Genomic DNA, 23,941 nt, shown 5'->3' with positions numbered 1-23,941 from the left:
TGCAGACTCAACAACAACAGTTATTCTAAAGTGATATTTGAAGGTCTGAGTGTGGAAAGCATTCAGTCCACCATTCTATCATCACAGGACAGACCAACAAGAATTCATGAGTATTTGTTCTGTGGAACATCTCCCCGTCCAGTCCTGACCACTGGTGAGATGAATTCTCAGCTACAAAGCCATGCACCTCCAAGCACGGTCACTGCAGCAGGGGACACACAGTCTTATGGGTGCTGTCCCTCCAAAAAGAATTAAGAACACAACCAGTGTACAGCAAAATAAGGACTGCAGACAACATCTGTTTGTTTAAACCACAGACAATCCTACACACTCAAAGACTGTACCTTTTCATTGATCTCACTTAACTACCTGACATTTTTTGAAAGGTGGGGACATTATTCTAGTGTTAAGAGTTCCTGCAGGGAGATAAAAGTACTCACAACTCAGCAAAAATGTGAATGTATCCTACACAAGCCCTGGCAGCCACTGGTGGGCTCAGCAACAGTTTTACTACCTTCCCCTTACTCAGAAGGGAAATTTCCAGCTCAGGCATCAAAACTCAGCCAGGGCAGATCTCCACTTTGGTCTTCCCATCTCTTTGCTAGCATGATCTTTCCAAGAGAGACAGGCAAGCACCGCAAGACGAGGTATGGATAAGCCTACAGGTGGCACTCTTGCCCTGACACAACACTGAAGGGCCACAAAGCGCTAGCTCTGCCTTCCCTCAGAGGAGAGGCCCATGTCAGTTAAGAAACCCATTAAAAGCATTCATGCCACAAAGCACTTTTAATGAACATTTCTGCTTTTATTGCCAACACGCTTAAAACCAGAAACTTAGGTTCAAAACAATTCTTTTTGCAATACAAAATATTCCACACAGGAAGTCTGTTATTGTAACACAAACAGAAGTGACGCAGAATATGCTGATGTGCGGTGTATGTGCTCCACATCACCTGCTTCATAACTGTACCACTACAGAACCATCACACAGGCTTGGGAAAAGTGAGCATTTGACTGTTTGTAAGTAACTCCTCTGCAGTTCTAGTATTACACATTTACTTGGAAATGTCCTAGCAGTGGACAGAGAACATAATTTTGTCTTCTCAAGGTTTGTTTTGAAAGCACCATGACAACAGACTACTGTTCAAACTACTTCCTTACAGAGGGAAGTCTAAACAGAGACGATTATTGCAGTTATGGCTTTTTAGGGGTAATGTTTATTATTATCTATGACAGGTTGGTGAATACACAATAACAAGCAACATCAGTACTCCCCAATAGTTTCTCCTGCAAAGCAAAACCAGTGTTGCCCATTTAAAATGTCTTGGTTGTACACTAAAGAAAGCAAACTCTTATATCCTATACAGAACGCACTGACCAGCTCTCCCTTCGTTTAGATTCTCTAAATCTAAACTAACCCAAACAAGCAAAACTTCTTTATGGGTTAGCAGCAAAGAAGTTCTGACAACTTTATAGAATAAATAGATTTCTGCTTAATTTAAAAGAGTGACATGACTAAACAAGTTGTATCGGACAGTAACACATGTATCACACTCCATCACCAAGACCCTAAGCTTAGCCAGAAGGGGGATAAGGAATGGAGCGCAGGGAAAGGAATGTCTGTTCTAAAATGACTGAAAGGTTTATGCTGCACTTTGCTGTTCTCTTAAAGGTCCCAAAGGAAAGTTTACTAAAGCTACTTCAGGGTTACTTCTCACACAAGCAACTCAGTTCAAAATTCAATTTAGAACACCACCTTTTCCTGAAAAAAGGACCATCCCTGCAGTCTGACTCTTAATGACACTCCTGGTTTGTAACAACACACTTTCACCACTCTCCTCATCGTTTGCTTGATCGCTTTTCATGCTTATCCTTTGTGTGGTGGTTCCTGTTTCGGTGCCTCGGAGGAGAGTAGCTGACTCTCCTTCTGGACTGAAAGCTGGGAGTATATGGGTGAATCCTGCGTTTCTTTTGCTTTTCTTCTTTCCTGCTTTTGTTTGGCTCAGGCTCCTTACTGTCTTCCTTTTGCTCACGTTCTTGGTCTTGTTCTTTTTGAGATGGTAATGTGTTTTTGATGGTATTAAGAAGAAATCTTTTATTGGTACCAGCAAGAGGACATTTCAACCTGTAAAGACAATTAAAAGCAATCAAAAGACAAGATAAAAACATCCTGAAACAAGTCTTGAGATTTTAACTTCAGCAGTTTTAAGACAGGTTTGTGCTTCTGGCTTTCCTTGCATGCCACCTAGTGTAAACTCTCAGTACAGAAAGACACGCTCAAGGGTGTCTCCAGTTTCCTTTTATCTTACTCTTCATAGGAGGAGAATAATTTTACTTCCAACAAAGTGAAAATCCACATGGTTTTCACAATATACTGTGTCCAGGGTAAAGCAGAGGATGACAATGCATTATAAGGTTGACAGTGCTTAACTTAGGCATTCAGGAATGAAATATGTAGTAACATATTCTAAGTCAAATCAGAATGGTTTCTAAGGCCATAATCCACTAAAGTCAGCATTATCTTATGAATGGGGATATTCTTAAAGTAGAAAATATGCTTGCATGAAGAACCCAAACATCTGTAGTGATAAAACATATCCATGAGGCATACAAATTTTATCTGGCAACCACCAAAGCACTTCATTTCTTTTTCTTACACAAAAGATACTTATCCAATTCTTCCATTGTTTCTGACTTCCTCTTCTTGCAGCTCAACATGATTTATTAGACAGTTCTAGTAAACAAGAGGCATACAGTTTATCTTGTCTTGTTTGTATCTGCTGTGCTCATTCCAAATGTATCACTTCTTTAAAAAATGGCAGGAGAAAGAAAAAAGTTAATTTGTATATATTCCTGAAGTAAGTAGAAGTCATTCTGATGACTTTGTTTACAGTGGGAGCCATTGTGGGGTCCATCCTCACAGTATTTTTGAGGCTGTGAGCAGGCAGAGAAGTTAAACAGTAACTCCAAAAAAATCAGAGCAGTGTCACTCACTGAGTAAACGATGGAGTCAACAAATCCTAACACCACAACCTTAAGATCATCTACTCTGCTGCAGTATTTTGTGAAGTATTGAAACTATACCCTGACCATTTAAAAACTTTTGACACCTCAGAATAATCAGAGACATCAGAACAAGAAACCTAATGAAACTCACATGAGATTATTCAGCATACATCATAACTTTTAAGTGGGCATGGCATTTATCAGGGTCTTTTACTTCAGGTCTGCCTACTAAGCAGTATTTAGAATAAACCTTTATTTAGAATAAACCAAACCAGGTTGGAAGAGACCTTCAAGATCACTGCGTCCATTCTATAATCCAACACCATCTAATCAACTAACCCATGCAACCAAGCACCCCATCAAGTCTCCTCCTGAACACCTCCAATGACGGCGACTCCACCACCTCCCCGGGCAGCCCATTCCAATGGGCAATCACTCTCTCTGTGCAGAACTTCTTCTTGACCTCCAGCCTAAACCTCCCCTGGTGCAGCCTGAAACTGTGTCCTCATGTTCTGGTACTGGCTGCCTGGGAGAAGAGACCAACCTCCACCAATCTACAACCTCCCTTCAGGTAGTTGTAGAGAGCAATGAGGTCACCCCTGAGTCTCCTCTTCTCCAGGATAAGCAACCCCAGCTCCCTCAGCCTCTCCTCATAGGGCTTGTGTTCCAAACCCCTCACCAACTTCGTTGCCCTTCTCTGGACTCGTTCCAGCAAGTCAACATCCTTCTTAAACTGAGGGGCCCAGAACTGGACACAGTACTCGAGGTGTGGCCTAACCAGTGCAGTGTACAGGGGCAGAATGACCTCCCTGCTCCTGCTGGCCACACTGCTCCTGATGCAGGCCAGGATGCCATTGGCCCTCTTGGCTGCCTGGGCACACTGCAGGCTCATGTTCAGCCTACCATTGACCAGTACCCCCAGGTCCCTCTCTGCCTGGCTGCTCTCCAGCCACTCTGACCCCAGCCTGTAGCACTGCATGGGGTTGTTGTGACCAAAGTGCAGCACCCAGCACTTGGATGTGTTCAATCTCATGCCATTGGACTCTGCCCATCTGTCCAGCCTGTCGAGGTCCCTCTGCAGAGCCTCTCTACCCTCCAGCAGATCAACTCCTGCCCCCAGCTTGTTGTTGTCAGCAAATTTACTGATGATGGACTCAATGCCCTCATCCAGATCATCAATAACTGGTTTTGTTCTAAATCCTCAAATAACTTGGGAGAGCAATTGTAGAGGCATACATTAAGCAGCTCCACTGTTTTATTCCTGCTTGGTATTTCTTGGCAGACATTCTTCTGCACATAAATCTACACTGTTTTGCTCAACTACTAGTTAAAAAATGGGCACCAAAAAAAGGCCTAGATCTTTATCCAGAATAGATGTTTTGTAAACTAGGAAGGCAGTATTTATCCATTAACTGAGTAAAAATACAAGGCTAACATATGCCAGGATGATAGTTTATACTTCAAGCTGCATCAGCTATGAACATGGTTCTGAACACGCCACAGCACAGGTTATGCCCAAAACATAACACAAAGCAGCCAACATACAGAATCACAGAATCCCTTAGGTTGGGAAAACCCTCCAAGATCATCAAATTTAATCATTAACCTAACACCACCAAGTCCATCACTAAACCATGCCTCCAAGTACCACATCTACTTCTTCTAAACACCTCCAGGAATGGTGATTCAACCACTTCCCTGGGCAGCCTGTTCCAATGCTTGAGACCCCCATTTGGTGAAGACATTTTTCCTAATGTCTAATCTAAACCTCCCCTGGCACAAGTTGAAGCCATTACCTCTTGTCCTAAACTTTTTAAGTACTCTACATGTCTTATGACAGCATTGAAATGTTGTACCTGAACATTTCCTACCAAAGAGTGCAGCTTTCCCTAAGCTGCATCCAGGCAAAAACGATTTCACATTTGTCTTGCTTTACCTTAAGAGCTAATACATTGATTAAACACTAATACATATAGCACCAGAATGAGACAATCTCCTCAATATAAATCCACCTTGCTGAAGTGTTTATTTCTTTTTGGCACTATGAGTGCTGCCTGAGCTATATGAAGAATGAAAACTGATGAGAAATGCAGGGCTTCAGAGTCACTTAAGAGATGTCATTACTTCACCATCATACAGTGATAAAAGTGAGCCACTGAGCTTTGATGGAACAGCAGCAGATTATGGTGCTGAGGAGAAGCATTAGTCCTTTGATTTATTGACCTCAGGCTTCAACAAAGCAAATTCTGCCTTTAAGTCTTAAAGGAAGTGAGATGTATGGCACCAGGCTATATCACACATGCACACAAACAAGCCCATGATGTTTGCATATATCCATGCTGTATGTGGAATTGTGAGGATTAAAAGCATCAATCCACTGTTATCTTTGACACAATTTCTTAAAGTGAAAAAGCTGACCTCCTCAAAGACAAGCCTTTGGCTTGATGTAGGCCTGATCCTGCAAATGCTCAGTTCAACCACAGCTTTGCCCTCAATGCGACTTCTGAAGAGCTGAGAGGCAAGCTCATCCTACACAAGATGGAATGCAATCCTGCTGACTAGTGAGCAGTGCCATAGAGCACTTTTACAAGCTTATAGGTTACATTTCTGCCACTTCCAAACTGCCATGGAGAATACAGTATATAACAGGAGAGTGACTGAAGGCCAAAAATAAGGTAGCTAGAGGTTGTTCTGCCAAACTCACTAGTCTAAGCTGTGATCCCTTCACAGGGGATCTTACAAAAGAGGGGATGTGGAAGGACACTGCAAACTTTTATGTATGATCTTGGCAACTAGAGGCAGCTGGGAGGAGTTTGGATGGGAACCTGTGATCTGATCACAAGATTTTAATAGACTTACTTTGCAACCTCTGTCTGTACTCTGCTTCTCCTCCTCTTCGCATTCAAATTAAAGAGATGCAAGGGAATCACAAGGCAGTGCTGCTGCAGTCATGCAACACCCCATCCGAGACAATGCAACACAGCATTCTGCAGTTCCAGAGCCCTCAAATGTTTCAGCCTCTTCTTCATTATTTTGTACTCTGAAGTACTTCTAACAGATTTGGCATGAACCAGAAAGCTGTCTACAGGAATGAAAAGAGCCCTTTTAGGATTGCTTTACAAGAAACATGGGTTAAAATAATTTAATGCTTTCAAAATTTATCTTCTTTTTGCAACTCCACCTGCTCTTAAAATGCAGAGATGAAGAAACCATCCCAAAACATCCTGTTTTCCATATTTTAGGTAAGCTTTTCAAGCAAGAGAGGATTGTATTCAGTTCAGCCTTAGCTCACCTGCTACCTGCATCTCTGAAGACCAGACCTATGCAGTGGAGAAATAAAATCAGTAAGCCCCTCGAACTTTTCCACACAGTAGCTTCTGTGGCATTTTAACTGCCTTTCTCAAAGCTAGGTGGCCCCCTAAAATGGGAAGAAACTCCACTGTACACAGGATCAACAAAAACACTTCAGAAAACCTGAGCTTTTAGCTTTAACTAGACACACAATGGAAAACCCCAAATATCCTACAGATTTATTCCATCTGTCCCCAGTGCTCTCTGATGAGTCAAGGATAAATTTATCTAACCATTTCAAGTGTTCTTACACTTTGTCCACAGCTTCCAGGCCTGGAACAACTGACCCTTCAAAGTTTAAGTTCCAGACAGGTGCACTGATATTCAGAGTTCCATCATCACAGCACCATCACTGAAGTTTAGCCACAAATCAATGTTTTCAGCATTAAGACACCTTCAGAAGACAATCCTCCCTCCCCATTGATCCTGGGTTTGGCTAGGACAGGGTTAATTTTTTCACAGGAAGCTGGTAGGGGCCACAGCCAAGACAGGCAGCTGAACCACCCTGTGGGGCATTCCACACCATACTGGTGTCAGGCCTGCTACATTAAGGGGGGGTGGGGAGGGTGAGACAAGTGCAGATATTCCCAGCAGGCAGCTGTGGCAGCACTGGACAGGATCAAGTGCCTGGCCCATTTTATAACACTCACTTTATACACTGTTTCATGAATAGTATTGCTATGCCTGTTGCTGCTTCTCTCTTGTGCTATTCTATTAAACTCTCCTCATCTCAACATGTCTTTTTCTCCCAGTTTTCCTTCCCATCCCACCAGAGGGTCGGGTTGGTGGTGGTAGTTGTGTGACCAGCTGCATGAGGCTTGACTGCTGGCTGAGTCTAAACCGTGACATCCTTCTCTCACACATTTTCTCTAGCTCTACCAGTGCTTGGACTGGCTGTATCATCATCAAGATCTACAACATGTGGTGTCATAAGGATGGAGGAGAACCCCAACAAGAATGACTATGGCCATAGAGTGCACACAAAAGGAGCACTGTAGGAACCAGAAATATTGTAGCGCTGAGAGCAAGAATTTTGAGGTTATCCAAGGAGCAAGTCAATACACGAGAGCCAACAATGGGAGATCTACCAATAAGAATATCCAGTATTTCTTGGATTAATTTGCCACAGACCTAGATACTGCCAAGGTGAGCAGTCCTGAGAGCACAGAAGCCAGTGACCTAAGGCACTTAAGCAACTATGAGCTCATGCAGCCCATTGGCAATGCTGACAAGTTGCTTCACGTCCAGACAATCTTAGATAATTTCCTCTCCTGCATAAACTCTTGCCTGATATCACTGACAATCTCCCTGCTCGGGTCAAGACTTTCTTCTATTAGTATCCAGCCCCTGCAGGTTGCAGCACCCACCCAACCATCCATAGCAAGCTTGTAACGCTGGCCAAACGTTCCCAAACAGGAACACACACTAACAACACTGTCCCACATTTGGAGGCTGAGTCTTTGTATCTGACCCTGCACTGAAGAACCCTTTGGTACGTTTTTTTCTGCACTGGCTAGCTATGCAAGCTTGGATGCTTACAGTTTAGTCTGAAACAGTAGCTGACTATCCACCTTGCACCAGGGGACAGCAGAAAAGTAGGCAGGAGTGCTCAGGGTATTTCTTTAAACCATGCACTTGAGCTGTGAGAATTAACAACTCTGGACAGTAATGGAAGAGTGGCTTGAACCTGACAGCAATCCCAAAACAGTCTTCAGAGACTTGATGGCTAAGGTTTTGCTGCCATCAGGTTACCACCAGTAGTCACTATTCCTTTGTGCATACTTGCACACTATGGTTCCCCAGAAATGCCACCTCCCCACACACCTGCCTTTAACCAACTCCTGTCAAATGCCACTGGCTCCAGAAATTTATTTCCCAGTATTCAGCAGCTGCTGGAGAGCAACATAAATGGGAATCAAAGCAGGAGAAGCAGCAGCCTCTGCTTCTTCTTACCCAAAGACAGATGGCAGAAAAATCTTTTCTTCATAGGCTGAGCTGCTTCAACTATCCAGTGCCAATGCAGGACTGATGGCCTTACACTAGATGTCTCCAGGGTCTGTGCATCTCTTCTCCAGGACTACTCTGACAAAGGGCTGAGGAAATCCCAGAAGTCCTCGTGAAACACACCTGTAAGCATTTTGAGTTTGGCAAGGAAGGAAGGTTGTGTGTTTTACCTGTTAGGACTGCCCTTTTAGACAAGTTGTAATGACCTTGTTTCTTTGCTTCTACCAGTTATGCTTCCCAGGATTTGGTCTATCAATACACACCTTCATGAACTAACTTTTCTGCTCATTTCATTTGCTATTCACAAAGCTCAGAGCAGCAGGTACCTTGTCTCTCAGTACTCTACAGCTGCAAGGTTACATGTCAGTCCTAGATCTAATCTCTCAAGCCCTTGAGGATTTACTCTAACATCAGTTACGTCTGATGGCATTTTGCTGGAGTGTGATACTTAGCTGAGCATACTTCAGTTTCCTTCTAAATATCTTAATGGTTATCTCATCTCCCACATATATAAGCAATACCTTGTTGCTGCACCAGTTCAGAAGGACCAGAACAGCACAATGAGACATGTAAAATATTACAGAGAGCAGAGCAGGGGTGGCTTCCAGCTGCTGGTCTGTCTCTCACACTTGCAGAGCTAGACACCAAAGATGTACTGGAAGTTTGGCTATGGGGAAGCTTTGTACCTCCCTTACAGCCACATAACACAAGCTGTACACCAGCCTTTGCCAAACTCTACAGCAGCAGATTTGTGACAAATAAGAGAGATTACTACCAGTCTCCCTAAGGATAAGTTCAGAGAGGAAAATATTCCAAAATAAAAAAGTCAGCTCTGAGTGCAGGGTATCTGAGCTGCAGGCTGCCTGAAGCTGGGACAGCATCTTGAGGAGCTACAGCTACTTTCTTGTACCTTTCTTTCTCCATTTCCTAGGCACTGGGTAACAGCCACTGATAAGAGACTGGGCACAGCAGAGATGAATCCTCTCTCTGGCCCTGTATAACTATTCCTATTTTCCTCTAAAGTTGAAAAGATCTTGACTTCTACAGTCTCAGTTCAGGATATCACCATGTCAATCCTCATTGTCAACAGTCTTCCTCTGCCTGAAGCCTTCTTGACAATTCTCTCCTCCTACAACACAATCCTGACCTAGCCAGACACAATTTCATTCTAGTGGAACCTGCAGCTCATTCTGAAGAACAGGCCACCTTTGGCCATCCCCTCCTCTGGCAGGTCTTGGGTATTAGGCTTTAGCAAACTGCATGTTACTCTGAACTAATCACCACAGGCAGCTGAGCAGGAACACTACTCTTTTACAAACAAGCAGTAAGAAGTAGCCGAGAGTAGAATCTCATACACACTCCAGGCAGGTGAATTCCAGACTCCACAAGTGGCAATGAAGTTGCACAGGAAGGCTTGGTCATCTCCCCAAGAGAAATCTTTAGTCTCTGTATTTGGAATTAACTTGCAAATTCACAGTAGCTGGCTGGATGCATGCAACACTCCATGGTGCTAGTTACCTGCACTGGTTTATCTGGCCATTTGGCATGACTGACTAGGCAAAAGCATGCTGTGTCAGTGTAGCTGCAACCACTCCAGGGGATTAAACCAATTAATTATTTTAACATACAGCCCATAAGCTGCCTCTCTGGCAGAAATACTGGGTAAACTATGTAAAACTCAAAAAACTTGGTTAAAAACTTAAAGGATTGACTTCTCTCAGCAAGACATATTTGAACCTCTTCAGAGCCACTAAAACAAACACAGCCAAGGAATTAGCTGAGAACAGAACATCACTGACAGAGCAGGCTTATCTTTTACTACTGCTGGTGGGGAAAGGCAAATCTTATCTGCAAATGAGTTCAACACAGTCAACTGGTGCACTACTTGGGTGAAGATCCCTAGATCCAGGAGCTTCTTATCAAAGTCATATGCATTGTTTGGAGATTAATTACTCCTCTCAGCATGTAATTACTTCAGTAATTACAACTACATGCATTACATTCCATGTTAATCTAGCTGTAAAAACTGAAATACTGTGCTGAAGAATTAATACTGTATTTCACTTAGGATTAAAATACTGTGCTTATTTTCCCACTTGCTATACAAATTAGCCCTTGGGGTTTAGCTGTTGAGGGGGTTTTGTATTAAAAAATTACCTCCTTCCAAGATTGGATTATACTTTGAGTTAATTTTCCTCTGCAATTTATACATGGATCCTCTACTAGAGGACTGTTTAGTATCTTCATTGCTTTAAGCGTTTAGGTTTCTTTATCAGGCTATGAATTCTTTTACCTTAAACAGAATCTAACTCAGTGGTCAGTGTCTAAGTATGTGCACACTGAAGCTATCCAGCAATTTAAAGACTCATAAGGTTCCAATCCAGGCTTTAGAATTCCATCTACTAAAAGGGAATACTATTACAGAAGCTACTCCAATTTTCCAATTGCTTTGCTTTCAACACATTCAACCCAGCAGCTTCGCACCCAGCAGAATTTACTGGAATGTCTTTCTTATCTGGTTTCAAACTCTTGTTCAGACAAATTAATACCTGCATGAAGGCAAATTATTTAAACAATCAGCAAATTAAAAGGTACAGACTTCTGTAAAACATTAAAGGTAAAATTTATTTTGGCCTTGGTCATAATTTATGTCCTCTTGGCACAACTTACCAACCCATAGCTCCCATTGTTTCCGCTCTGGTTCTCCCACGTTTTGCCTCTTTAAGTAACTCTTCCACAGCCTTCCTAAATATAAGGGAAAGAAAAAAAGTTACCACTTGCAGAACACGAGAACCTGCCATTTTATGCACTTCTGTAAATAGAGTGGAGAGCTTCTTCACTGTAATGAAATAAGCAGTAATAAAGAGGCTACCAAAATCACCTTGACTTTCTTGCTAAGATAATTCAGACTCCTATCCACCAAGATTAAAAGAAACATTTGTATATATTAAAAGCAATTAAAGTTGCTACAAATACAACAACTGCAATACTAATTGAAGAGCAGAAATAGTCTGCAAAACTAATGTACCACACTGAAAAGCACAGTTTGCATTGCTTCACCTTGGGAATGCTTTTCCCTGCTGTCACTTCACTTAGGTCTCTCAAGCACAGCAGACCTATTTTGAGCACAGTCAAATGACACCAGAAAAATGGCAAGCAGCCAGGTGACAGCAAAAGCACTGCAACTACCAGTTGTCAACTGGCACTAACTTTGTGAAACAGTGGAAGAAAAGAGCTCATCTTTGTGACTACGAACGATCCCCCACCACCCTAAATGACCAGACTTCACATTATCAGCATCTGGAACAAGCTAGTCAGACTAACACTAAAGCAATTAAATAACTAGGCTCACATAAAAAAGTCACTGGGGAGTATAAATTATGCAAATTATAGGTAACTCTCGTGATGTCAAGTCTTTCAGTTCTCTTTGCTAATTAATTTCTATCTCAAATAAAACTTCAGTAACTGCTCCATAGCACACAGTCAATGCAAAACCCAATGAAGAGGTAACACGAGCCATTTATCATATAAATTGAATGCACAAACCAACAATGTGGTCAGTTAACTGTAAGTAACTATGTATGTCAACTAAAAATAACTGCAAGACAGAAGAGGAAAGCTATGAATCTGGCTGTAATGCCCAGCATATGAAACTAAGCATTAACACCACAAACATGACTGAAGGCCTGAGGAACTGCAAACAGAAGGCAATAAAGAGGGTATTTGTTGTTTAACTCTCCCAGCTATGATGTCCCAGAAAGTCCAAACAGCAGCAGCCAATGCAAGCGACACAATCATCCTCTTGCTAATACATGTGTGCGCATGTGTGTGTGCAGACTGCAAAAGAGGTAACTGCCAACAGATTTCAACTCAAACTTCAAGGAAGCCATGCCCCATCATGTTGTTATGATACTATCAGCAGAGTAGGATTTTGCTGGTTTGCCACAGATTAAAAACCAGCCCAAGTATCAATTGTGTACACAATTTCCTTCAGTAGTTAATGAGAAACTATTATACAGTTACACAGCAGCCCACATGTGTCAGTCTATAGATCTAACCTCCTTCAGTTTGTTATGGTCTTGCCTTTATCAGCTCCCTTCACATTAACAATCATGGATTCATTCATTCATCAGGACAGGCTGGCGACATTTAATAAACAGGCATGCTTTTTCTTCTTTCTCTAGTGCTTTTCAGCATACTTTGGTTTTCCCTGGCAACAGAAGACAAATTGGTTCTAAATGAGTACAGCAGCAATGTACACTAAGGTGTAGCTACTCAGTTATTCTGCAGTTCTGCTTGAACAAATGTTCATATTTCACACTTGGAACCAGTCACTGTGGGACTACTCCTCCCAGATCAGTCACAGGTTCTCAAACAACATATAAATAATTATTGATCAACTTATCTATCTCTATATATTCTTTTCTTCCAAGGGGAAACCATTCCATCCACCCATCTGTGCCAGACAGACATGCAAATGCTCACAGATCATAACTCTTTGACAGTCTGCATTTGAAGGACTTTCCAAGGGGAAGACAGTCTAGATTTGAAGGACTTTCCAAGGGGAAGCATCCAAGACTTCCTCAGAAATTGTAACAGAGGAACACACCAAAAATGGTAGCACTGCTTATCTGTGCACTAGTCTATTAATGACACATTGGTTTAAGGTTCTCCAAGTAAGTTTCTCTCATACAAGGCTATTAGCACGATCTCAGTAGCAACAGGGCTTTGGGTACTTCAAATCCCTTTGTAAGCATACATCTGACTGTGAGAACATATTGCATATCCAGTCACACCACAGGCTTTCATGGAAACTGAGTATCTGCCCAGGTAAGCTGTCACCTGTTTGAGTCATCTGCACCTAGATGCTAAGCTAAGTACAGTGTCAGCAACCTCATCAGCTACTGCTGCCTCCCTAGGTAGGTGCGGTGGAGCGTGTGTGGGATGGCTGCTCCCCAAGAAGAAACAGGCTCTAAGACTGGAACATGGGAAATGTTGCATACTCAAGTCTCCATGAAATTATGGTATTTTTTTTCCCCTCCAAACCCAGAATTTGCAATCTCAGCTAGTTTATAGTAATGACAGCAGGAACATGCAGCCTTTATAAAAGCTTGTCCTAAGCCTTCCAACAGCCATGTCAGCCAAAGGGAAGAAAGAGGAAAAAGAAGTGTCTTGACAACAGATCACTTACCACAGTTACCAAACTTAGTGATTATATTTTGAGAAACCTGACTTGAAGACAGATTAAAACCTGGTCATTAATATACTACTATAAAAATCTCTCACTGTTTTATAATTAAAATAATAAACCAAAGTATCAGAGCTACAAAGCAATATTAAATCATACAAACACATGCAATTTTAAACAGCTGCAATTCAGTTTCAGGGAAAACATCACAATAAATGACACAGTGGGATCAAGTGCACCATCAGCAAGTTTATAGACGACACCAAGCTGAATGGTGGTGTTGATACACCAGAGGGAGGGGATGTTGTCCAGAGGGACCTGGAAAAGCTGGAGAGCTGGGCCAATGTGAACTTTATGAAGTTCAACACGAGCAACTGCAAGGTTCTGCACCTGGGCCAGAACAATCCTTACTATCAATACAGATTGGGGGATGAGGTGTTAGAAAGCAGCCCTGTGGAAAAGGATCTGGGGGTGCTGATGGATGAGAAGCTGGACATGAGCAGACAGTGTGCACTTACAGCCCAGACGGCAAATCACATCCTGGGCTGCATCAAAAGATGCAATGCCAGCAGATCCAGAGCTTTACTCTGCTCTGGTGAGACCTCATCTGGAGTACTGTGTACAGGTCTGGAGCCCTCAACATAGGAAGGACATGGACCTGATGTAGAGGATCCAGAGGAGGGCCACGAAAATGATCAGGGGGTTGGAGCACCTCTGCTACAAGGACAGGCTCAGGGAGCTGGGGTCTTTCAGCCTGGAGAAGAGTAGGCTCCAGGGAGACCTAATAGCAGCCTTCCAGTACCTGAAGGCGGCCTACAGGAAGGATGGAGAGACACGGTTTACAAAAGCCTGAAGTGACAGGACAAGGGGCAATGGCTTCAAACTAGAGAAGGGCAGATTTAGATTGGATATCAGGAAGAAGTTCTTCACTATGAGGGTGCTGGAACACTGGCACAGGTTGCCCAGGGAGGTGGTTAAGGCCCCTTCCCTGGAGACATTCAAGGTAAGGCTCAACCAGGCCCTTGGCAGCCTGATCTAGTTGAGGATGTCCCTGCTGACTGTGGGGAGGTCAGACTAGATGACCTTTGGAGGTCCCTTCCAGCCTGGACCTTCTATGATTCTATGAAATTAGTATGACAACACCAATTCTAGTTCTTATCTAAGTTAATAGAAGTCATTATGTAACCGAGTCTTCTGACACCCCCCCCTACCCCCCCCCCCCAGTTGTATCAAATACCAAACTGACTTGGCATCCATCTTAGTAGCTTCAACATCTTCCCTTCTTATCAATTGTTTCCTAATATTAGTCTTTCAACATCACTCTTATTCACTGCACCTTTAAAAAGCCCTTTCGACTTGCACAGACAAATGAAAAACATGCTCGGGTCCTCTGAAAGAATGTGTTTCCATTCACTGAACTTGTATCTTCTACACAAGTAAGCCAAAAGCTTAAAAGCTAAGCAAGCAGGGATTTCACATTTGCTTTTAGAGGTCTCTCAGGACTTTGCATTCCTTGCTCTCTTCATTTTTACAGCTTGGTTCCTATACAACCAGTCCTGTGGTTAACAGCTTCGGCTCCAGGAGCAGCAGCATTAACAAAGGGAACATGGCACACAACTTTCACACGAGAACCAACCAAACACCAAGGGAAAGACAGGAGGGAAAATTAGGGATGGGGCACATGTAAGAACACTGTCATCATTCTGGCATTTTTTATAGCAAGCATCATTTAAAACTTGCTGTGGCAATCCTTTCTGAGCAATCACACTTGGCTGCAGAATTACAGCAACGTGAAGGTATAAGCAGCGATATTTTTATCTTCAAGAGTATGGTCCAAGACCTATTTACATTTTTGAGGGATTAAATCTTTTTCCTCTATATTCTGAGGTTACAGACAAAGCTCCTACTGCATAAATCCTAACAACTTGCATTACAAATGCATATGTCCAAAAAAAGGGGGGAATGTTAAGGGCTTCAAAGTCAAGCAAAACAAGAGAGATTTTCTGTTTCACAGGGAAACAGCTTCATCACTTCTGAAAAAAAACCCAAAATCACACAGACTCAAAAAAAAGAGTACTTGGTAATGAAGAGGTGTGTATGATACAGTTACAGGCCACAAAAACACCATGTCATTAGAGACCACCCAATGTTTGCAATTATGGACCACTCCATTAGAAGATGTATCAGCCGAGAGGCCAGGTAGCCACAGCTTCATGCCCAGGTCCAACCAGTAGCAAAGCTGAAAATCTACTCCCAGCAGGAGGCACACACACCCCCACACTGGCCACACCACTCAGCATCACACACAGCGCTTACACCAACAGCTTTATCCTGCTCTTCTCTCTGGTCAGGTGTAGGAGCCACTGAGGGCTTCACCCCAACTCCATTGCTAGTACAGACCATCACAAAGAGCTGGCTGGGACTGGGTCCCCCAGTATCCAATCTCACTGCAGTCTTCCTCATAAAGACACACAGGCGTACACTCACGTCTCACCTCTGCAAACCCCTTGGCCCTAATGTCTCTCCACACTTACTATATGCATACCTTCCAGTTTCCACTTTATTTACTCACTCACTAGCTGATCCAGCTTGATCTTCACTAGCAGCCACACACTCCCTTGTCACACTTGCTCCAGTATTGCAGCAGAGATAAAAAGGTCCCCAGTCCCACTCCAGTGGCAGACACTTGCTTATACTCACTGTATGAAACATGCTGGGTGTTGGCACCCAGCCCTGCAGCCTAGGGTCCCAGTTCAATTGCTGGCATCTAGACTTGCACTTGTTCCAGTTGCTGGTACCATGGACACATGATCCCTTCAACCCACAGTTTTGACTCTAACTGCTAGCACTGAGATTTACACTCTCCCCTCAGAATCCCTCACCCTAAAGGAACATAACAGAAACAGGATAAACTGTGCTGATCAGGCACAGAGCATGGCCAGACAAGTATATCAACCAGCAGCCTATTCACACATAACCAGACCTTTTTATCCCCTTCTCTATTTTTTCCACTCTTGATTCTCCCTGAATCACCTGAACCTATCCCTCTCCCTGCCTGTGGTTTCTCCTCTGCGCATCCTGTAACAAGCCTTATGCAGTTTCGAAATGCTGTTGTCCTGCATCCCATAATGTATCCCACATGCCTAGGCAGCAACACCCTTAAGTCCTAAAGGCACTTCAGCATTGACTCATCTTGATGGGTGTCACACCTGACTGAGGCTGTCTCCTGGGGCCAGTCCTGGGAAGGGTTCAGAGAAGACACTCATTCCTCTGAGTCTTCACTGTAGGTTCCCATCTGCCACTGTGCCCCTGTGCTCCTCTGGGCTTATGTAGATGAACCTCTGATGGGCTGGTAGCTGCTGGGATGGGCCTGTGCACTATTTGGGCTCCTTTGTCCACCATGGCCTCTCTTTAGTCATCTGTGGGTGTGCTCTGGAGCTTTTAGGCACATTTCCACCTATGTCATCATCTCATTAAGATCCCAATGAGAACCCTAATGAAAATACACCTACTGGTGTTGCTTCACAGCACACAATTGGCTACAGAAGTCAACAGACATGGACTAGAAGGGCACTGTTCATAGTCAACATCTCCCAGAATCAGAGAAAGGACATCTGTAACAAACATCTTTGTGAGAGACCTTCACAGCATTAATTATTGCTTTCAGTCTATATTACTATTATTTAACCTCAACTGCCAGGCCACTCAACTACTGCAATCCTCAAAACCACACTTAAACCTACCTGCTGAGCCATTCTAGGTCTTGACAACAAGCTACAAGCCCAGGAGAAAAAAAAAACACAAGAGAGGAGGTTTTTTTTAATCCATTTTCTCAAAGTAGTTTTATGGTGTCTATACAACTTATTTTTAACCATGCATGGGACTGGAAATAGAAGTGGATGTTGGCATTCCAATTAATCTGAATAATTGATATCAAGTCCTTCAGTCAAGTAAAGGACTGAAGATACTGCCTTCTGCAATATAGGAATGGTAATGAAGGCCAGTGTTACTTACAATTAACTCCTGTGAGCTGCTTTGTCCTTTCTGCTCATATTTACTAAGAAAACTGATGAAAATTAATGTCAAGAATAAGGCCAAGCCACAACATTAAGAATGTAAAAAGCCACAAATACGCCACAAATTTCCTAATGTTTGTTCAAAGGCTGAGGCACCGCAGGTATGTGAATGCTCCCATTCTTTGTCAGACAGGTTTCACACTTATTGAAATGCTGTTATTTGTCAGCCTCATGAGTGCTACCTGGAGCACGCTTCTGTGATGATCTTCTCACCATCTTAAGTAACAAATACACCATTCCATGTTGAACAGCGATTTTTAGCTTTGTTTTGGCCAAGAAACAAAGAATCTAAATATTAAATCCTGGTACTTCAATTTTAACTGTTAAACAACAGCAAGAACTATCAATTAATTTCTCTCAGGCACAAAGTTTACTTGCTATAAAGTGTAACTGGGACAACGGTGCAGCAAAATATTACACTATTGATTCTCAGCTCAACTACAGGCCTCTTGTTACAGAATTATAGCATCTCTTGCGATTCAGAACAGCATCTCCTTAGGAAACACCTCATTCCAAGTAAATGATGCCCCAAACAAGCTTGGTAGGTGCTTATAACAAGGTATGATATCCAAAGTTGTGAAAGATTTATAGCTGTTGAAAGACAGACTGGATTATGGAAGGATTTGGATACTCAGTATAATAAAGGCACATTCTTTGCATTTGCAGAGAAGTTTCTGTGCTTCATACACACAGAACAACCATCACAACAATTCAGGAAGGAGAAGGGGAAGAAATATTGTTTTAGGTAGGGATGAAAATGTTAAGGTCTGCACTATTCCAGAAGATATTTAGTTGAAATAAACTAGGAGAAGCACATGCAGGTGTTTGTAGGGGAAATAAACTCAACAGTTTCAGTATTTCAGTATTCCTAAGGTTGGAAGGGACCTCAAAGATCATTGAGTCCAACCTGTCACCACAGACCTCATCACTAGAGTAGGGAGGACACTCCTAGTAGATGATTTGTATGTAGCCTTCCGTCCCCCCCTCCCCCAATTCTTGGTTCATATCCTCACAATAAGAATAGAATAGAAATAGACCAATAGAATAACAGAACAAGAGGACACAGTCTCAAGCTGCACCAGGGGAAGTTTAGACTCAAGGTGAGGAGAAATTTCTTCACAGAGACAGTTGTTAGGCTTTGGCATGTGCTGCCCAGGGAGGTGGTGGAGTCACCCTCCCTGGAGGTGTTCAAGAGGGGATTGGATGTGGCACTTGGTGCCATGGTCTAGTCATGAGATCTTGGGTGACAGGTTGGACTTGATGATCCTTGAGGTCTTTTCCAACCTTATTGATTCTATTCTATGACCAGACCAGGTTGGAAGAGACCTTCAAGATCATTGTGTCCAACCTATCATCCAACACCACCCACCCTTAGTTATATATTAACAGAATTCAGCCTAAAATTTACTTAGAATCACACTGTTTCTCAAGACTCTAGGTTTTCACTGATGTACCACCACAGTCACAGGAAAAAATGTCCGTTCATACTGCATGATAAAAGTTATGAAGATTAACACTGGGTGAGATGGAGGTCAGGAAATAAACCAGTAAAATGCAGCAAATAGTAATATTTCCCATACCTGTGGTATTTACAGCTTTTAACTTTAAAATCCACAGTACACAACAGTCACATGGTAACTTGCATGTCAGTACTCAGCTTTGGTCACAAATACTACTTCTTATTAAAGTGAGGGAAATGTCAAATGCTAGGTCAAGCAAGACTCAGGCACAGTAAAAGCAAAAAAATAATAGCAGCAAAATGTGGCAGTAAGGACAAAATATAACAAGCAAGATGAAGAGCTCTCTGTTTAAATAATAACAAGGGAAAAAATAGGATGGCTGACTTATCCTAAGAGATCACTGTTTGGAATGCTGGGGCAGTAAAAATTTGCTTCAAACCTGAAAAAAACCATGCACAAAAATAGTTATACTTCTTTCCCCCCCACGGCAAAGCTGTTATTCAAGACTTGCAGATTGCAAGACATACCTGAATTCAGGGACAGACTACTGAAAATACTGTAAATAAATGCCTTTTTTAAACACTTTTTAAAAATCTACCTAAAATAGCTAACACTGTGGCTACAGAACAGAAATGTCATGATTTGTATGCTAACTACATCTTACAAAGTTCCTAAAAGTTATAAATCTTAACTATGATCACTGCACTACTCACAGGGGAGCATGATCAAAGCTGGTCATTGACTATGAAACTAAGGAGTGATGTTTGCAAACCAAAAGATAAAGAAAGGTCTGCATCAGACTCCTGAAGACTGTATGGGGAAGGGGGGAAGGGTACTTAGAATAAGAAATAACTAAGTATTAACCAAGAAATAACTGCCCCATGGCAGAGGGCTTGCAACTAGATGATGTTTAAGGTCCCTTCCAACCCAAACCATTCCATGACTCTATGAAGTAAACGTAAATGCCAGGTGCTACCAGCAAAGTGAGATGTTATGACAGCTGAGGGCACGAATAACTAATGACAGGTGGACCCAGGACAGAAATTTATAATCAAGTTCACTATACTGTACTTGCAATGTGCTCAGAGCCAATTAAGCACATATGAAGGAGACCAGTAGCATAGATTGGAGACATCAAACAGCTAAACCCTACTGTGTACCACTCTGTAAGTGATGGAGCTTCGTCCTCATTATTGGAGAAAAGGGATAGCAACTCCCAACTCAGACCGAAGCTATGAGGCAGGAAAAAAACCTGAATCTGGTTCCATCAGAAGGAGACACTGGAGCTGTTGCTGGTGAGTGAGCCACTATGCCCTAAACTGACCAGAGGGCACTAAGTTCCCAGCACAGCAGTAACAGCCAGGAGACAGACAGCATGGAAGCACAGTGACAGGGTTTCAACTTGTGAATTAAAAAGGTTTAAGTTTGGAATGGCATTAGCAAAAATAACATTCATGCAACATTAATTATTAAACTGATCATCCAAGAGCAGAAGTAGCTTACCAAGAATTAAAGGCCTCTTAGAAAACATTATGCTCTCTAGCCCTTCCTCCACCCCTGTGCTGCAAAATATTTACCAGATACAAGCAGAAATAAGTTATTTTCTATAGAAAATACCACCCTCAGGTACATTTTCTTAAAAGTTAAGAGAGAACACCATGAGAACAGTTCAGAAAGCATCAGGTAATCACTTAGCTGTAATTGTGTATTTTAAACAGCCATTAAAAAGGTGAAGTTACTCATAAACAAGTTTGCAAATATAAAGGAATTACAGGAACTACAGATAAGATTTTTACCCCCAAAATTCGAGATGCAAACACCCAGTCTATTTATAAAGTATGAGAGAGAGGCCTGCTGTGACCGAGTATCCAAATGCAGACACTTGCATTTTAATCCCCAGTGTTTGCTTGGGAACACTGTAACTTAGTACACACAGCGAGATGAATTCTCTTGTCCCAAGGAAATGCAAAGTAGAAAGCAATTTATTTTTTCTTTTTTTGGACAAAATAATTACCAAGTATTTAGTATTATTCCATGCAAGGCAGAGAGTAATTTTAAGAATTAATTAACTGGCACATATCCAACACTGAAACTTGAAATCTCTCAGAATTTTATTGTCCTTAATTTGTTTTTCCCAAGTACACCTAATCACCCAATGATAACTGATGACAGATAAGCCACCTAAGCCTTTTCTGTCTTGTTTCTAAATGCTACCAGCGTACATCACAAGAATAGTTGGGGTTTACTTTTTAAGAACTGGACGTTCCCATTACGTAGAAAGATTTATTTGCTCTTGCAGCTCCCTCAGTGAGGGCTCCTAAGTTGTGTCCTGAGGACGCGGCTCACACCAGCTTCCAGCTGCGCGCCTCTCGGGACACACACTCGCTGTCGCCGGAAGGGCCGCGGCGAAGGCAAGGAGCGGGCCGGGGCGGAGCAGAGCCCTTCTCTCCACCGCTGTCCACTCGCCACCTCCTGGCGCCGGGAGATGCTGTCCTACGGCAGCAGCCAGATCCGCAGTCCACCGAGGCGAAGCCCCACCGTTCCCCCTCCCAACCTCCCCCATCCGAGACAGGCCAGTCCCAGGCGGCCCCGGCCCAACGCTGCCTGGGCCTTACGGCAGCGACACCGGGCCCTGTTAAGCGACCGTGAGCTTCCGGGGCCACTCAGCCGATGCCACCCCGCCCCTCACCTCTCCAGCTCCGGGTCCTCCTCCATAGCGGCGCAGCAAAGTCGGGCAGCAGTCCCCGCTCTCCCCTTCTACCGACCGCTTGCTCAGGCCAAAACCGGCGCCACGACCCGCTCGCGGCCTGGCTCAGGGCGGAGCGGAGCAGCGGGGGCAGGCGCAGAGAACGGCGAGGACCCCGGCGGGGCGGAGCCAGGGCGGTGCGAGCCCGGGCGCCGCCACACCCCGCCCGGCACCTGCGGCCGCTCCTGGCCCCTCCTGTTCTCCCGTGAGAGGGGTGACAGCCAGCCCAATAGACTCTTGCCCGCCCCGATGCATGCCATCTGGCGAGAGGGCTAGGAGCCCTGGGCCGGCGGAAGGAGGCATGAGAGCGGTCATCACTCGCCTGTGGCTAGTCAGGGGCGGGCGGGCTCGGCGGCAGCGCCAGGGAGGCGGGAGCGCCAAGTCCCCCGAGGTTTACCTTCTTGTAAAGGCCCCAGGGCTCGGGCGAGTGGGGACAAGTCTCCCGGTAGGGCAGGGCAGGGCAGCACTCCGACCGCCCTCTCCTCCGCTCCGGCTCTGCCCACATCTTCACTGCTGTCCCCCGGCTCTGCACGACGAGCTGCGATCAGGCGAGTGGCGGGGACACCCCGGCCCCGGGCTCCGCCGCGGCCCGCCCCGGCCCGCTCCCATAGGCTGCGGTGCGCCCTGCCGCCCGGCCCCGCGCCCCGGGCTGCCGCCGGAGTGGTGGAGCGCTACTGTCACTTGGGCCGTACCGCTGCCCGGGGCGGGGGGCGGAGGTGGGCGCACCGGTCCGGCGGAGACGCGCTCCGCTAAGTGCTGCCCGGAGTTTGTCTCTCGCCAAGCGGTGAGGGCGGGCGGGTACAGCCGGCTCGGCTGAGGGGCGCGGCGGCGGCTGAGGAAAGCGCGGCACGGAGCCGGCGGCGGTGAGTAACTTCCCTGCCCCACTACGGTACCGGGCGGCTTAGCCTCCCTTCACCCGACGGCGACAGGAGGACCGCCGGGCAGGGCGGTGGCCGCATCGCCCTCCCCGCTTTTCCCTCTTTCCTGGCCACGGAGGTAGCAGCGGCGCCGGGGGGGGGCTCCCCGCAGGGGTGGCGGAGCTGGGCCTGCTGCAGACGCCAGGTTGTGCTGTCTTGCAGGGGCAACAAGTACGGGAGAGGGACTAAGGCCCGGGAGGTGATGTGCGGGGCTGAGATGTGTTCGCCTGTGGGCAGGGTCCCACGCCCCGGAGCGAGCGGCCCGGCTCTCGCCCTGGAGCAGCGGGGCTTTTTCTTGGCCCCCGCGGGAGAGAGGGTGCCAGCGTGGGGTGGGCACCCCACGACGGGTCTCTGCGCGCCGGAGGTAAATGAAAGTGAGCCTGGATCCACAGCAAGTCTCTGTGCAGCCAAGCTGTAGGCTCGGATGTTGGGGATCTGCTCCAGAGGCGCTTGTGTTTGGGGTGCCAGAATACACTTTATGCTGCCTTCATGCAGCTTTATTAAAGAAACTGCTGCCTGACAAGGAGTCAAATTACCGCGTGCGGGGGAGGCAGAAGAACAGCTGCAAGCGAACCCCTGCTGCAGGAGCTGGTTTCAGGTTATGTGTTTTACAGCTGCGCCAGAGGAACTCGGAGCTGTATGTAAAATGTCTCTGAAGCCTGTGTAGTTGGCAGCTATTTCAAATTGTTAACTCTAGTCCCCGGTGCTCTGATCCGGGCTTTCCATTTTTGTCTCCCCTTTGTAGTACTTACCAATGAAAATGTGGTTTAAGAGCTTAAAATCCCGTGTCTTTTAACGTTTAACAAGGCATACTTTGTAATTGTTACTGCTCTTGTCCTAATACTAGTACTTGGTCACCTAATTGAGAAAACAGTTGCCGGAGCTGTGGAAGTGACAAATCTGACAGTCACTTGTGACTTTTCTTGCTATGTTCCTAATGCATAGCACTGATTGTTTGTTTCTGCCGAAATCCACTATTAAGTACTTCTGAGCTTCGTTTAATTCCGTTTTTAATTACATGATATTGTCGATTTGTTTTTGTCTTTGTGTGCAAAGTAAAAAATATCTGTGGAAGATTAGTTTTGGGGTACATTTGATGGTTTCTGAAAATAAATTTCAAACCATAAATGCTTTTGAGCGCTTTAAAAGATAAAGTGTTCCGAGCTGGGCTCTCATTAAACAAACTCTTTGAA

At 44.5% G+C, this 23,941-nt stretch overlaps 2 protein-coding genes across 5 annotated transcripts in view; one reads left to right on the top strand and one right to left on the bottom strand.

The window, feature by feature from the left end:
* Positions 1-784: 784 nt before the first annotated feature.
* Positions 785-22,346, bottom strand: LOC137458888 (protein POLR1D-like). 4 transcript variants are annotated; one of them, XM_068170202.1, is made up of 3 exons: positions 22,229-22,346; positions 11,032-11,106; positions 785-2,125 (listed from the first exon to the last, which is right to left on the bottom strand). In XM_068170202.1, the coding sequence occupies exons 2-3, from the start codon at positions 11,046-11,048 to the stop codon at positions 1,840-1,842; spliced, it is 303 nt and encodes a 100-aa protein (XP_068026303.1). In that variant the 5' UTR covers positions 11,049-11,106; positions 22,229-22,346; the 3' UTR covers positions 785-1,839. The 4 variants fall into 4 exon arrangements, with proteins under 4 accessions (XP_068026303.1, XP_068026302.1, XP_068026304.1 ...); XM_068170201.1 differs by lacking the exon at positions 22,229-22,346 and adding an exon at positions 21,775-21,934; XM_068170203.1 differs by lacking the exon at positions 22,229-22,346 and adding an exon at positions 16,250-16,269.
* Positions 22,058-23,941, top strand: part of LNX2 (ligand of numb-protein X 2) — a 69,238-nt gene continuing 67,354 nt past the window's right edge. Inside the window, exon 1 of the mRNA XM_068170196.1 lies at positions 22,058-22,694. The gene's annotated coding sequence lies outside the window, so the exon portion shown is untranslated. The remainder of the gene's footprint in view (positions 22,695-23,941) is intronic.

The sequence above is a fragment of the Melanerpes formicivorus genome, unplaced genomic scaffold (genome assembly GCF_026170545.1).
Source record: "Melanerpes formicivorus ecotype bairdi unplaced genomic scaffold, bMelFor1.0.p_v2 SCAF_292, whole genome shotgun sequence".
Classification (NCBI taxonomy): domain Eukaryota; kingdom Metazoa; phylum Chordata; class Aves; order Piciformes; family Picidae; genus Melanerpes; species Melanerpes formicivorus.
The sequence above is the reverse complement of the archived record's forward strand: the minus strand, read 5'-3'. Positions and strand labels throughout refer to the sequence as shown.

Coding starts and splice junctions, on each gene's coding strand:
- LOC137458888 (XM_068170201.1), bottom strand. CDS start 21,800: ATGGAGGAGGACCCGGAGCTGGAGAG. Junction 11,107..21,774: donor GAGGACCCGGAGCTGGAGAG/GTGAGGGGCGGG, acceptor CCTTATATTTAG/GAAGGCTGTGGAAGAGTTAC. Junction 2,126..11,031: donor ACAATGGGAGCTATGGGTTG/GTAAGTTGTGCC, acceptor TTGTCTTTACAG/GTTGAAATGTCCTCTTGCTG.